General features: G+C 38.7%; 1 protein-coding gene across 1 annotated transcript; it reads right to left on the minus strand.

Moving 5' to 3' along the window:
- Positions 1-4,760: 4,760 nt before the first annotated feature.
- On the minus strand, positions 4,761-5,734 carry LOC131006924 (calcium permeable stress-gated cation channel 1-like). Its single transcript, XM_057934064.1, has 3 exons — positions 5,590-5,734; positions 5,240-5,358; positions 4,761-5,003 (listed from the first exon to the last, which is right to left on the minus strand). Exons 1-3 carry the CDS (start codon positions 5,609-5,611, stop codon positions 4,911-4,913), a joined length of 234 nt encoding a protein of 77 aa, XP_057790047.1. The 5' UTR covers positions 5,612-5,734; the 3' UTR covers positions 4,761-4,910.
- Positions 5,735-14,447: the final 8,713 nt, after the last annotated feature.

Raw genomic sequence — 14,447 nt, forward strand, 5'->3', positions numbered from 1 at the left:
TTGTGTGGGTAGTTGTTCCGCCTACGTGCGGTGTAGTTTTTCCACCTTTTGAAAAAAAATCCTCACTAGTTATTGGTTCAAGATTTGAAAGAAAGATATCTATAAACAAAAATATAAAAATTTAATATCTTATTTAATAGTCCCTCCGTCTCAATTCAATAGGCCACAAGGCCTGGGCACAGATATTAAGAAATAAATAGTTTATTATAAAATAGGAGAAATAAATTAGCTTTTTTAAAGGGTAAATTTGTGAAAAAGTATGAGAGAAATAAAGATATTATTTTTTAAGTGAAAGAAGAGATAATTTTGTGGGGGCCACAATAACATTTGGGGTAAATAATAAGTTGTATGAGGGACTGGGGGTGTTTTTTATATATGATTTTCTATTTTAGGAAGTGGCCTATTGAATTGGGACATCCAAATAAGGAAACATTGCCTATTGAATTAGGACGAAGGGAGTACAAAATACGTATTTTTCTAAGTTAAAAGTTGAAAAATATTGTTGGTTCATGTGTTGCAATTGCTCTATGATTTGCTAGTTGATGTATACAGATTACAAATATTTTTCAATTAGAATAAATATGCGACACTTTTTTTACATAACATTGTTGGGAAATAAGAAGAAATATCCTACCCTTTGTTTTGATGATTCCAAAATCATTATATTCCAATTGTACTAAGACTAGAATCCTTTTGAACTCAACTGTTGGAGTTCATTTTTGTAGCATAGACTGAAGACTAAAGCACTGAAGTCGCAAGGACTGAAAATAAGAATACTGAAGACCAAAGCACTAATGTTTGATGAACTGAAGACCAACAACTGAAGACCGAAGAACTGAAGTCTTGAAGACTGAAGTATGAAGGACTGAAATTCACCTGAAATAAATGCTGAATTTAATAAAGTATCTGCACTGAAGTACAATTGTTAGGGAAACACTTCAGTACACCTGATCAGTCGAGGAACATTCAATGCAACTGAAGAAAATATTTTGATTAGAAACCTCAGACTGATAATGCCATATGCGGACTGAAGAAGGAGCTATGCATAACACTCTAACTGTTAACAAAGGACAACTTCAATGCTTCCAGTACATGCCGCATTTAATGCTAAGGACAGTGCATTTAATGCAAGGATATGGTGAATCGTCCTTCAACCTGCAGAATTTCCCTTTCCATGTTACCATGCACTGTAACACCATCTCCTAGCTTAGAAAAGCCATGCCTCTTTCGACGTAAAAGAGATAGATGACGAAGATTTGAGCTAAATTTGAATTGACAAGTCAAACGGTAGAAAAGATTGAAGGATCCCCTCCAACGGATCTATTCCTTCCATTTGCCTATAAATAGAGCTCACGATTCAACCTTTGATCTCACCGATTCAAGAACTTACGCTGAAGCTCTGTAGAACTCAAGACTCAGCCTATACTTAGCCAAAATCCTTTAATTGAAGAAGGGAATACCTATTGCCAAATATCAGACCACCTGATATACTAACATTCTCTTAGAAGTTTCTAGGCACATATTCATCATCCTAAGCCTAGATAGTAATTACTTGAGAGCCTGTTCTCAGTAATCCATAGTTGGAGAGTTCAACCATTTTCTACCGGAGTTAGAAAAGTGATTGAGATAGAGAGAGTTTGAGACGTCGTTCTGAACTGAGAGAATCTTAACCACCGCTAGTTAGACGTGTGTTGTCTAGCAACTGTGAGTTAAGAAACAGTGAGAAGTCCAACCCAGTGTGTTGGCTCGGAAACTTGAGTTTCAGAAGCAAGGTTTGATGTGCACCCGTAAGCACAGGCCCAGTGATTTGTCAGTGTGATCGACTGACCGTGGACGTAGAAAATTATTTTTCGAACCACGTAAAACTCCTTGTGTTCTTATTATTTTTAGTATTTACTTTTACTTACATGTGCACAAACATTTATCTATATTGAAATTGTTAATGTGAAAAGATAAACCCTAAGAACTTACAAAGTGTTTCACTTAAAGGTTATTTCGTAAAATTGTTTCCGCTGGAAGTGTTATCAGTCTAACTAACAAATCTTCGGATAGTTAGTAAGATTTCTAACACTCGTCTGATTTCATAAAACTGAACAGACTGAAACCCTACTTGAACTATCAGTGTGTCGACTAGTTCTTCGCACTGGAGTTATTCTACTGAACCAATATCAGTATCAGTCTACACCCTTCTTAACTGATCTTCAACTCACTGTTCACTTCAGTCAACTCACATCAGTATCAGTTTCGATACTCACTTTAGTTTACAAAAGAAGTTTTAATTTTCTAAAAATAGCGTACTGGTGTATTACCCCCTCCCCCCATGTACACCGGTTCAGTATCACTAAGGGACCCAACAATTGGTATTAGAGCAGGTTGTTCGCAAGACTGCGTCTCTACCAACGTTAGAGAACTACGAGATATAAAAGTTCAAAGTTCGAAACCATCTCACAGCTCAGCATTGCAGAATGTGGGAAGTCATTATAGATGGTCCAATCATCATCAAAGAGACAATTCAGAGAATGTCCACAGAAGCAGGGAAAGATCCCTACAATGAATCTAGGATCAAGGAGAAGCATGAGTACACAACTGAAGAAAGAAAGCAGGACGAACTAAATAACCTCGCGAAAAACATCATTTCAAGCACAGTTCTAGACAAGCACGTAATGAAAATAATCAAGTGCACAATGGCTAGAGAGATGTGGAACGCCTTGGAAAGAATGTGTACAAGATCTGAATAAATCAAGGAGAACAAGCTATCTATAGCTTGTCAAAAGTTCGACAACTTCCAGATGCTGAAGAATGAATCCATTGAAGAGATGAGGTTCAAATTTTATAAAATACTGAACGATGTCCAAGCCCTCTCCAGAAACAAATACACACAACGAGAGATCAACCTGAAGATCGTTCGAAGCCTAACCTCAACAGATTGGCAAATGTATGCCATTGCTCAGAAGACTAAGCTAAACTTCAACACACTGAGCACAGAGCAGCTGTTATCCGACCTCAAAGCCAGTGAATTTGACATTCAACAAAGCAAGGAGAACAAGAAAGCTGGAACATCAGATGAAGATGCTCCCTCAGCTTCCAAAGGAGAAGCATTGAAGGCTGCATTCAAAGATTCCAAGAAACAGTCGAAGGAGTCGATTAATGTCAAGAATGAAGACTTTTTTAGTCAATATGCTCCAATGACTGAAAGATTCAACAAAATGGAATCAAGGTTCAAGAAGTACAAGAAGTTCCACAAGAGGAACTACAAGGGCAAGGAAAAGAAGTACAAGCCAAGATACTCCAACGACAAATCCGAAGAGAAAAAGCCATCATCTCCAGATCTGAAAGATGTGGAATGTTTTGGCTGTAACAAGAAGGGACACTACAAGACAGATTATCCTGAGATCTCACACGCAGAGAGGAAATCCCTTCTAGCCAGAAGAGATAGAAGAATGGTGAAAAAAAAGCAATGGTTGCCGGAGATGCCGAGGACTCCAACTCCTCGAGTGAATCATACTCAAGCAACTCAACAAGCACAGATGATGAGTGCCAGGCCCTAATGGCTAAAGATGCTGAAAGCATGGCTGATAACAACATCAACAACTATGACAACGGACTTGATGGGCTTGAGGTAAACTCTTACTTTAAAACCTTTAATACTGATGTCTCCTTAATGATAACAGGGGAAAATTCAGTTTCAGGAGTCACTTCACTGAATGCTGAAGAATATGAACAAGTGAAGTGAGACTACCAAAGGTTGAGGACACTCTTTGAAAAACTCATGGAAAAGAATCAAAGACTGAAGAGTGAGATCTGTCCAGTCCAGACTGAAAAGGAGAAGATCAGTGTTTATCTACCGGATGAAACTGGTCTTGATGAACTAATTGCAGAGAACAGTGGACGGAAGAAGAAAATCAAAACCCTACAATAAAAAAAAGCAAACTTCAGTTGAAATTCGATGAGACTGAAATTGAACTCGAGCGAACTGCAAAGAAGCTTGAAGAAGCCACATTTGAAGCAGGTCGACTGAATGTTAAGATGAAACAATGGGTTAAGAATTGCATGGAGAACTCCCCACTGATGAAGCACTTTCCATCTCCAACACTTTTTTAAAGAGTATTGGAGGAAAACTAACAACAGCTGATAAAGGCAAATAAATTGCAACTGATGAAAATACTGAAAGATCAGATGACAGAGCATCAGTCAAATCCAAAGATTATGCAGAAGAAGAAGAAGACAAGAAGAAAAAGATGATGTTACACAGGAACACTACTAGAAAACTGCTCATAGATAACGGAAAATCCGTTATCTATGAGCAAAAAAACCGTTGTGTATAGTGGTGTTGTCTATGATACGTATCATAGACAACGGTTCAAAACCGTTATGTATAGTAGCATAGATAACAGTACGATGCGTCATACCTAACAGTACGCATCCGTTATCTATAAAGGTTACACATAACGGTTTTTCACCATTATGTATTAAGATTTTTCCGTTATGTATTAGAATTTTTTTTTATTTTTTTAATCATAGTTAACAGTTTTTTGTACTTTTTATAACGGTTTTAACCGTTATCTTTGATAGAAATACATAACGATTTTTTGCACTTTTTATAACAATTTTTTGCACTTTTTATAACGATTTTAACCGTTATCTTTGATAGAAATACATAACGATTTTTTGCACTTTTTATAACTGTAATATATTTTTAAAACTTTTTCTGTTATTTATCTCAAAAATTAAATTAATAATTCTAAAACAACAAAATGACATTGCCATCGATAACATATATTATATAACATCCAAAATATTCATACATTATCATCCAAATATAATAAATATCACAGAAATTTCTGTCTAACAATTCTTCCACCAATTTTATACTAACTACATCACCAGGGACAAGAATAAGAACATCTTCTTCATGGACTTATATGGAAACCTTCTATTCCAAACTCTTCTTTACTCTTCAGTGCTGCCCGGTTAAAGATCGATCTTGAACAAAAAGCCCGTGCCTGCAAAAATGCGAACAAAAGTTTTGAATGTGAATTGATATACAACACTTAAAGATTATTACTCCATATAAACCACTTAAAGATCATGATTTTATTTTATTTACTCCAATACTAATTTTTAAATAAGATCCAGAAGCTTATAAGCTCTAGAATCTACTTTTCTTTGTAAAATCTTAAAACTAGTTTAAGAAAAGCTTAATAGATCTGTGAATAGCCAACAAGATATTACTTCTTACCGTGAATTGATCAGGGCGACGCTTTTCTGAAGCAAGAAAGTGGAAGCGCATTGTAGCAATTATTTCATACTCCTTCATCAATGCATAGCACGTCCACAAAGTAAAGACATAGGCCATTACTACATGAGTCCAAAACATGTGATTAGACATATAAAGTGGCATTCCTATTTATGCCAGAGGGCCTATTTATGTAAAGCAACCCATTCACTACTGGACATGACAAACTATAAAATAAGAAGGCATTTAGGCCATGAACATTATCATGTGTACAGCCATTAGGAATGAATTAGATGTCAAGAAGTCTGTAATAGCAAGTAACAAATTGTTGATTGTTTGAACAAACTTCTAACCTGGGTGATCCATATGGAACATTTGAAATTGAGAGCTTGTCAATCTCGCTATATGTTAGCTTATCATCTCCTTGAGATAATACTGCCAAGGTGTTATTCGTCCAGTTGACAGGCACTAGGATGGCCCATGCAGTGTCACCGGAACAAAAATCTTAAGTCTGCATGTACCATAATGCAAAATCAGTATCCAAAGATGACCTTCAAATTAAGTGTATTTTATAACTCCAAAGACATGCATTCAGTACCAATAAAAATAAAAATATCTGCCATATTTGACATGATACATGGAATCCCTTGAGGTACCATTTCGGAAAATATACTCTATCATTAAATGGCTGAAGCCTTAGGAAGGCAAATGCTATAAGAAAAATCAAGGCACTGAGAATATTTGCTGTATTAAACTACTTTTGTGGTTATCACTTACAAGTTATGTCAAACTAGCAAATATCCAGCTCAACTGCCAACTACAAAATAGAATGCTAAATTACTAACAGCACAGATCAAGAAAGATACTCTTTAGAACAATATTACCAAAATGATACCATAGATTGTCTTCTTAAATGTGTTATGATGAATAAATACATGTGTAGTTAAGATGTGTAGTTAATACATGTGTAGTTAAGATGAGTGATTAGCTTATTCTTAATTAAAAAGACATACTCCAGCCAATTCACTGGTTGAAATGATAATAAAGAAATTCAAGACTTACAATGGAAGGCTCTTGTATCTTGCTTGACAATAGCTGTGGAGAAACCAATCTCTCCGCCAGTCCACTTGTATCTTGGGGGAACAACACTGAGCATCGCAGTTGTGTCAAGCACCTGCCTGAGCAAATGAACTCACTTGCACAGATAAACCGCAAGCAAATGATCATTAATCTGTCGCCCAAAACAAAGAAGTACATACTTAATCGTAGTATATATATGTAGAATTTAGATTAACTTACTTGTGGTAGATAAAAAGCTGCAGCAGAAAATACTCTTGAACTAATATCACTCTAGTTTCACTCTCAATCTCAAATTAAGTTCAACAAAGTACCTTATCATTGAGAATGAATAATTTTGACTTACAAAGAGTAGCAAGAACGATTGGATGCAGTTTTCACTATTGCTACAAAGTAGTATAGATTTGTAACAGATACAGTAAGAAATATAATTAATAGTTCTTCATCGAAGTTTGAACGAATTTGAAATTGGGGAAGAAAATTAGGGCTGTGCATACCAGTGTTAGAGAGAGCGATGGAGAGAGGGAGATACAGAGACGGTGGGGCTTCCGTAACTAGGGCTGGGAATCGGGTCGGGATCAGGTACCCTACCCGAAAAAATCGGGTACCCGATCCCGATTAAGACGGGAAATCGATACCCGATCCCGAACCCGAAAAAAAATCGGGTACCCTAATACCCGACTCGGGTACCCGAGTCGGGTATTCGGGTACCCTAATTACCCGATCAAAATTACATGTTTTAGGTCAAACTGTGTAAAATCGGGTATTTCGGGTATTAGGGTACCCGATTTTCCTTAATCGGGTATTAGGGTACCCTAATACCCGAAAATATCCGATTTTTTTTTAAAAAAAAATCGAAAATCTGTATTAATAAATAATATATAACATCAAATCAAAATTAAAAATTGAAATTAAGGAATTAAATAATTTAATATATATTTGATTTGAAAATTGAAAATTGAAATTAAGGAATTAAAATTTAATTAAATAATTTAATAAAAACCGGGTATTTCGGGTATACCCGATCGGGGATCGGGTATACCCGATACCCGATTTTTCCCCACCCTAAATACCCGATCCCGAACCCGGTCCCTAATTTTTTGGGTATAGGGTACCCGATACCCGATTTTTTCGGGTCGGGTATTCGGGTACCCTATACCCAAACCCTATCTTCCCACCCCTATCCGCAACCGTTGGACCCAGCCACAACGGTGACCGTGCCAAATAGCGTTGGCCTCGCCAACTTCACAGGCAGCAGCAGCCAACCTCGCCGGAGCCATTCACGAATGGGCGAGCTCTGTTTTTGAGCGGAATCCCAGAACGAAGGAAAGGAGCCCGGTATAAGGCGTCGATCGAGAGAAACTAGGGCTCCATCCATGAGCAGAGGAAGGACTTTAGCGGTGTTGCAATTTCCAACCTAGGGAGATGCGGCGGCGTCACGCCAGGGCGGCGACCAACGATTTCAGACAGAGAAGCTAGGGCTCGACTTCTTCCCTTCAATTGCGCGCTTCCAGTGAGCGATTAGAGAGGGAAACCGAGACGAAGAGAAAAAGAGGAAAAAAGACGGCGATCCTCGGACCACCAGCAACGATGGGCGGGCTCTAGGTCGCGCAGCTCGCCGGTCTCCCTGAGATGGCGACGGCTGGGTAGTACCGAACAGAGAAGAACTAGGGCTCGACCTTTGCCCTAGCTATATGTTAGAGGAAAATGGAGAGGCAAGGTCGCAGCGACCGATGTCGCCGGAAGAGCGCGAATAGCTACCATTCGCCGGAACTTGCCTCGGCAGCGGCAGCGACTATCTCTCAAAGAGGGAGAGATCACGAAGAGAGAGAGAGATTTGGGAAGGAGAACCGTGTTTGAGAGATACAATTATACAATATTTTTAAATTATTTAATTAATAAATTAATTATGAAAATAAAAAATTAAATGAAATAATCGCATACATAACACTTTTTCTTAACGGTTTCAATAATCGTTATGTAAGAATTCAAAAATACGCACATAGATAACTGTTGGCTTAACGGTTTGTAATACCGTTATGTATGTAACTAATAGATAACGCAAAAACATAACGAATTAATTGAAACCGTTATCTATGCATATAGACAACACTACATAGGTAACAGATTTTTGCAAAACCGTTATCTATTCCTAAAAGTGCGCTCATACATAACGGTTTTTGAAAAAAACCGTTATCTATGTACTGTTATGTATGTAAACTTTTGTAGTAGTGAATATCTCTCCTCCTAAGGACTATGGTCGTCCTAAGGGAAGATACTGGAAAGAACAAAAGGCAGTGACTGATAATCAACCTCGTCAGCAGAAACTGAAGAAGCCACTTCAGTATAGAAAATATGAAGGCCCTTCTAGACTGAACCAACATCAGTCTAGACATCTGAAGAATCAAAAGCCACGTCACCAACCAAGGGGGAATCAGGACAACAAGAAACTGAATTATGTTCAGTTTATTAGTGAGCAACAACCATGGAAACAAAATCAGAAATTCGGACAAGCTCAGCAATATCCAAATCAACGTCAGTCCGGACCACATCAGTATATACAACATCAGTCTACAACCACTTCAGTATCTCAAAGGAGATACACTACTGAAAGAAGAAGACATCCAACCTATCCAAGGCAGGATAACAAGAAGAAGGAGATGCCCAAAAAGCAAGAAGCTGATACAAAAGGAAAAACATCAGTGCAGACTGAAGAGGCATCAACTTCAGTCAAAAGACCAAGCCACAAGAAAGTAGCATCTTGCCCGCATGTTATGAAGCAAATTTAGGTTCCAAAGGGAACTAGAACTAACATGCCAGGACCCAAACATTGATTGGGTACCTAAAATACTTCTTTCTTGCAGGTAAAACCAGGAAATAAAACTAGAAGAAAGAAGAAGCAAAAGCCGCAAAGAACACCTGGTACCTGGACAGTAGATGCTCAAAACACATGACTGGATACAAAGAGTATCTAACCCAGTATGTGGAGAAAGCTGGATCCAAAGTTGCATTCGGAGACAACTCACTTGGAGAAACAAAAGGCTACAGTGTATTAAACATGGGTAACACATGTATCTCAAATGTTAGCTATGTTTCTGGACTAAAACACAATCTTTTGTCTGTGAGTTAATTTTACGACAATGGATTCTCTGTGAAGATCAAGAGAGATGAATTCACAGTGAGAAACAACAAGAAGAAGGTGGTGCTGAAGGGGGTCAGACAAGGAAACCTTTATGTGGTTTCTTGGGAAGATAGTCCACCGGAGACCTGCCTGATCAGCAAGAGTCATGCCGAGCTCAACACCATATGGCATCGGAGACTCAAACATCTCAACTTCAAAACAATCAATAAATGTTAGGAACTTAATGAAATATACTAATCCTTGTTTTGATGATACCAAAATCAATAGGTTTTGGTGAATCGTAATTAAATGGGTAGTGTCTCAACCGGTGAATCATGATCGGATTATGAATTTTACCTAGTATCGAACGTGAGAATCGGAAGAGAGTTGAGTGGAATTGAATTGCCGAGAAAAAGAGTTTTTTGTTATATTGAGGAAGTGCGCACGTGAAAATACATGGTACAAGTGCATGGGTATTTATAGAATACACTTTAGGGGCAAAATAGTAATTTCAGTCTTGAAGACACGTTCCCCGCGTGGTCAGGGGTACCATGGTAATTTTAATTGCCTTCGCTCATTCCTCTGCTCAGAGACAGAGAACCATGTGTATCGAGGAGTTTTGGATTCCTCTGCGAACAGATGATTCCTCTGCTCTGACGCTTCCCGGGTAAAGTGGTCATTTCTGCCGTTGACTGTCTGTGAGTGGAGCATTCCTCTGACCTCAGCGATTCCTCTGTCCAAGCCCATTCCTCTGCTCTGCATATATTACTCCTCATCAGCTACTCCCCCCTCTGGTTTGGCTAGTTGCTCTAAAACGGAGTAACTAGCCAGAGTGTTCACTCGCGTTGCTGTAGAGTAACTAGCTAGAGTGTTCGCCCGCGTGGCTGATGTCACCCGCATTAAATGCTCGCCCTTTTGCATCATACTTTACCGTATTCTGAGGCTACTTTTTCAGCCTTTCTGCCTTTTCGTATTTCCGTAGAAATCTTCAGCCGTCGATCTTCCCCTCGGTGCCACGTGTCGTTCATCCCGCCACCCTGCTGTCGCCCGCGTGGGTTAAACATAGCGGATTTAAACTCAAATTTTCACTTCTCACTTTCTTCGCTCTCGCTTCGTACGTTTCAAATGCTCCCATTATTTCCAGCGGTCTTCCTTCCCCGATTCCGGCGTACACTTTGCGATTTATCTTCCTCAATTTCCACCGCAGACTTAGGTAAATCCTACATCCCCTCGCCCTGGTACTTGTGTTCAGTGTGGGTTGGTTGTGTTGAGTTTGTTGGTGCTCTGTTTAGAGCTTGTAAACCCTAGGTTATAACATTCATGGCTTCTTCCTCCGCTAACCGCCCTATTTTTTCCCCCTCTCCTACCCCTACTCCTCCGGCTTCTCCACCTTCTTCTCCCGATCCCCAGAATCCTCAAGACCCTCCGGCTCCCCCTGAATCTCCCCCACCTCCTCCTAAGATGCCTAAGCCCATTCCCATATCCAAGTTAGATGTCGCCGATATGAATAAAATGGCCGAAATATGTAAAAACCCCGCGGGCCTGAGGTTCGAACCACAGACTAAGTCTTTAGAGCCATTCCATAAAATGCAGATGAACACCGTGGCTATATGGCAGGCCCAAATTGACGCCGGATTGAGACTTTCCCCTCCCCAACTCTTGATAGATGTTTGTAATCATTTCCAGATTCCTTTCTATCAAGTAGCACCCTCCGCCCTCCGGAGATTATATTGTTTCCACATCTTATGTAAATTTCATGGTGTCGAAGACACCAAAAAGTTATTCCTCCAGACCCAATCCCTAAGATTACAGGGTGGTCCCCTATACAGCTTTGCTGCCCGTAAAACGTACCCCACCACCTTTCTTAGTTCTCTGAACTCTCATGATAAGGGCTTTCTGCCCTATTACTGCTATGTGGTGACCGCCACTGGTAGTTGGCGCCAGTACGGTGTCCAAGAGCTAAAATGGCATGATGTTCGTACTAAACATAAGCCTGCTTCCCAAGGAACCCCCAGCGATTTTGTTCTGGGGGTGATAGCCAAACTTAACGCCTCTAGTAAAGAAGAGCCCTTCCCCTGCAAACAACTCACCGAGAGCAACTCGGCTCTAGCAGCCAATGATTTATTCCCTCTGTATCCACGCACAGCTATAGGTGATGTCACGTGTTAATAAATATATGTGTCGGCATTACCTTGATTCTGATGATGTAGCATTGTTTGTTTGCAGGCATGTCGTGGAGACAAAAATGCTGATTAATTCTATCTGCGGACCGTCCCTCTGGTCCCGGGAGACGTGGTTCTGGGACTCAAGGTGTCGCAGCCCGAAATCCCGACGCTAGTAATAGCGGGGTACGAGTATCGATACGACTATTTTAAAGAATAAAAGATAAGATGTATAGGCCAAGCATCAAGCGGAAGCTCGCATCAAAAGGTGTTAAGGAAATCATCATAAAATTAGCCCAAGGGTAAAAACGTCAATATTGTCATAACTTTTTAATTATCAGGAATTTCACGAACAAAAACAAAACGGGTATAACTCATTTTTCATAAGGAAGCATAATATGCAGAGTATCGCAGCAAAAGGCGAACCGATTATATGTATGAAGACACATAACCGTGAGTGTATTGCTTGATTTCAAAAGAAAACTAAGTATTTCAAACATCAAGACTCTATTATCATAAAGACGAAATAGAAATTCAATTTACATCGATTGAAACTCTCCCCCACCAGCACCAGACCAATCTCGCTCCCTGCTTAGCCTGCACATTTAGAAATACATGCAGGGCGTGAGTACATAATACTCAGTGGGCAAAAGCCGAAAAACAAGAAAGGTGCTCTTAGAGCTATAGGTTTGAAGCTTGCCACATCTCAGCAATACACAGAAATAAGTTAGCATTAAATGAATCTGTGCATGCAGTTTTCATAATCATGACATCATAAGTAAACGACTGCAGTCAAAGATCTTAACATGCATGTACCACATCTACAACTCATCATCACAATTAAGGTACTGAGAAGTAGGCCTCCCTCTCAAGTACCGTGACTGGCCGACCCGAAGACGGCTCGCAGTCACCTCTGTGCACAAAATCCCGCTTGAGGCAGAACCGAATTCGTCTCATCAGTAGAGGGTAACACACAAGCTCAACATCAAAAATTGGCAAGTCAAACAGTTCTCAAATATCATTTAACTCAAATCATTTGTTAATCTCATAACATCATAAAATCATTTTAGAAAGCTCATATGATAAACATATACTCAAAATATTGCCCACCTGAAGTCCTTCGCTAGTTTCGGAAAGAAAACAGGCGACTTACTTCTTCATCTCGCTCGGGCCTTCATATGTCATCATCACATCGTCATCGTCATCGATGGTTCATGTGATAAAACAAACCTTAGTCAGAAACTCAATTTCTAAATCCAATCTCATCTCAAACTATAACTTCTCACTCAACGTCTATTTACCCATTAAAACTCAATCCCTAGGTATACTCGGCTTCTAAGGATTCACACGTCCTATTATCGACTTAACTCTCGACCGGTATGCTCAAGACTCTCAAATATACTTATCATAAAATTTTCAGGGTGTTTGGGTATCAAAAACCCCTCGAAAACAGTATGTCAGTGCGTCGTGAAAAATGACTCCGAAACATACACACAAGCAAACATGCTCAACTCAACATTTATTCAAAGCAAACTCATCAAAGCTCATTTTAAGCACTTATAGCACTTAAAAACATTCAAGTACAACACAATACTCATAATACTCAATCTCGACTCTTTTCTTTCATCATCAACTCAAATCTCATGGAAAACATTTCAACGAACGCATCGAACAAATTCTCTTTTCAATTTCATGCTCGAAATTACTCAAATACTCAAATATGATCTTTTACATCATATAACTCATTATTCACATATTCATTATCTTTTTATCATGTAAACTAGATTTTAATGAAAATCCATGTATCAACATAAAACTTTTAACAAAACATGGCAAAAGTTCACATAATGATCATAGAGCAATTAGACCTCATTTTATCAAGCATCAAACTCACATCACACAAGAACTCAAAAACTCATACAAACTAAACTAAGCCAAAATTTTATTTAGCCTACAATAGACTTAATCAAAGATACAAAGACACTACTATCATGCTTAAAAACATATATCTTAAGCCAAAATCACTCAATAACACATAGATCAAAAAGTCCTAATTTTTATTAAACTAACTCTTTGAAATTTTTATAAACACATATGAATCTTTAATCCATTCATAGATCTATCATTTTAACCAATTAATCTCACATATAAACCATCAATTTACAAATTAGAGCATGAAAACACATATCCCTAATTTTATTAAATTAACTCACATCCAACTCATCAATTGACATCATATACCCAAATTACTCCATCAATCATCATAATATACATCTCATGGACTCATCTACATCATTAATTCATCATTTAACTCATTGACTCAAAAGTTCCCATTTTTGGGTAAACTAACTTCCATCGAAGTTTCACATCTCAAGGCACATATTTCACAACATACATCAATCATCAACAAACATCATATTTTTCACCCCAAAACAAGAAAAGAAAAAGAAAAAATTTTGAAGGGGTGAAGACCCACTTTTTCGAAAATTTAGGAAATAGGGAGGGGGTGATTTTCTTGCTTCAATCTTTCAAGAATACACACACACAACATCCTTCAAGCAAGATTTATGGAAAACATGGTCACTTACCCAAGTTTCTTACCAAAGTTCACACTTTCTCACTCTAACTTTGAGGCTCTTCTTCAAGGATTCTCTTGATTATAAGTGGCTAGAATGTGTTTATGGAATATTTTAGAGTGGATTGAGGTGTTTGGTAATATTTTTGGAAGCTTCGAAGGTTTTCTTTAATGGAGGAAAATGGAGGAAATGAGAGATGAAGGAGATGAGTGTGTGTTGGGCGAAAATGGTGAGTGAGGGAGAGAGGTGGAGTGGCCGAAAATTGTAAGTGAGGG

The sequence above is a fragment of the Salvia miltiorrhiza genome, chromosome 1 (assembly GCF_028751815.1).
Source record: "Salvia miltiorrhiza cultivar Shanhuang (shh) chromosome 1, IMPLAD_Smil_shh, whole genome shotgun sequence".
In the NCBI taxonomy this organism is placed as follows: domain Eukaryota; kingdom Viridiplantae; phylum Streptophyta; class Magnoliopsida; order Lamiales; family Lamiaceae; genus Salvia; species Salvia miltiorrhiza.

What these genes read in the sequence shown, in the direction of transcription:
- LOC131006924 (XM_057934064.1), bottom strand. Translation starts at nt 5,611, where the DNA reads ATGTTCCATATGGATCACCCAG. An exon ending in GTTCCATATGGATCACCCAG is followed by an intron (nt 5,359 to 5,589) that starts GTTAGAAGTTTG and finishes GGACTCATGTAG; the next exon opens with TAATGGCCTATGTCTTTACT. An exon ending in GTCGCCCTGATCAATTCACG is followed by an intron (nt 5,004 to 5,239) that starts GTAAGAAGTAAT and finishes GCATTTTTGCAG; the next exon opens with GCACGGGCTTTTTGTTCAAG.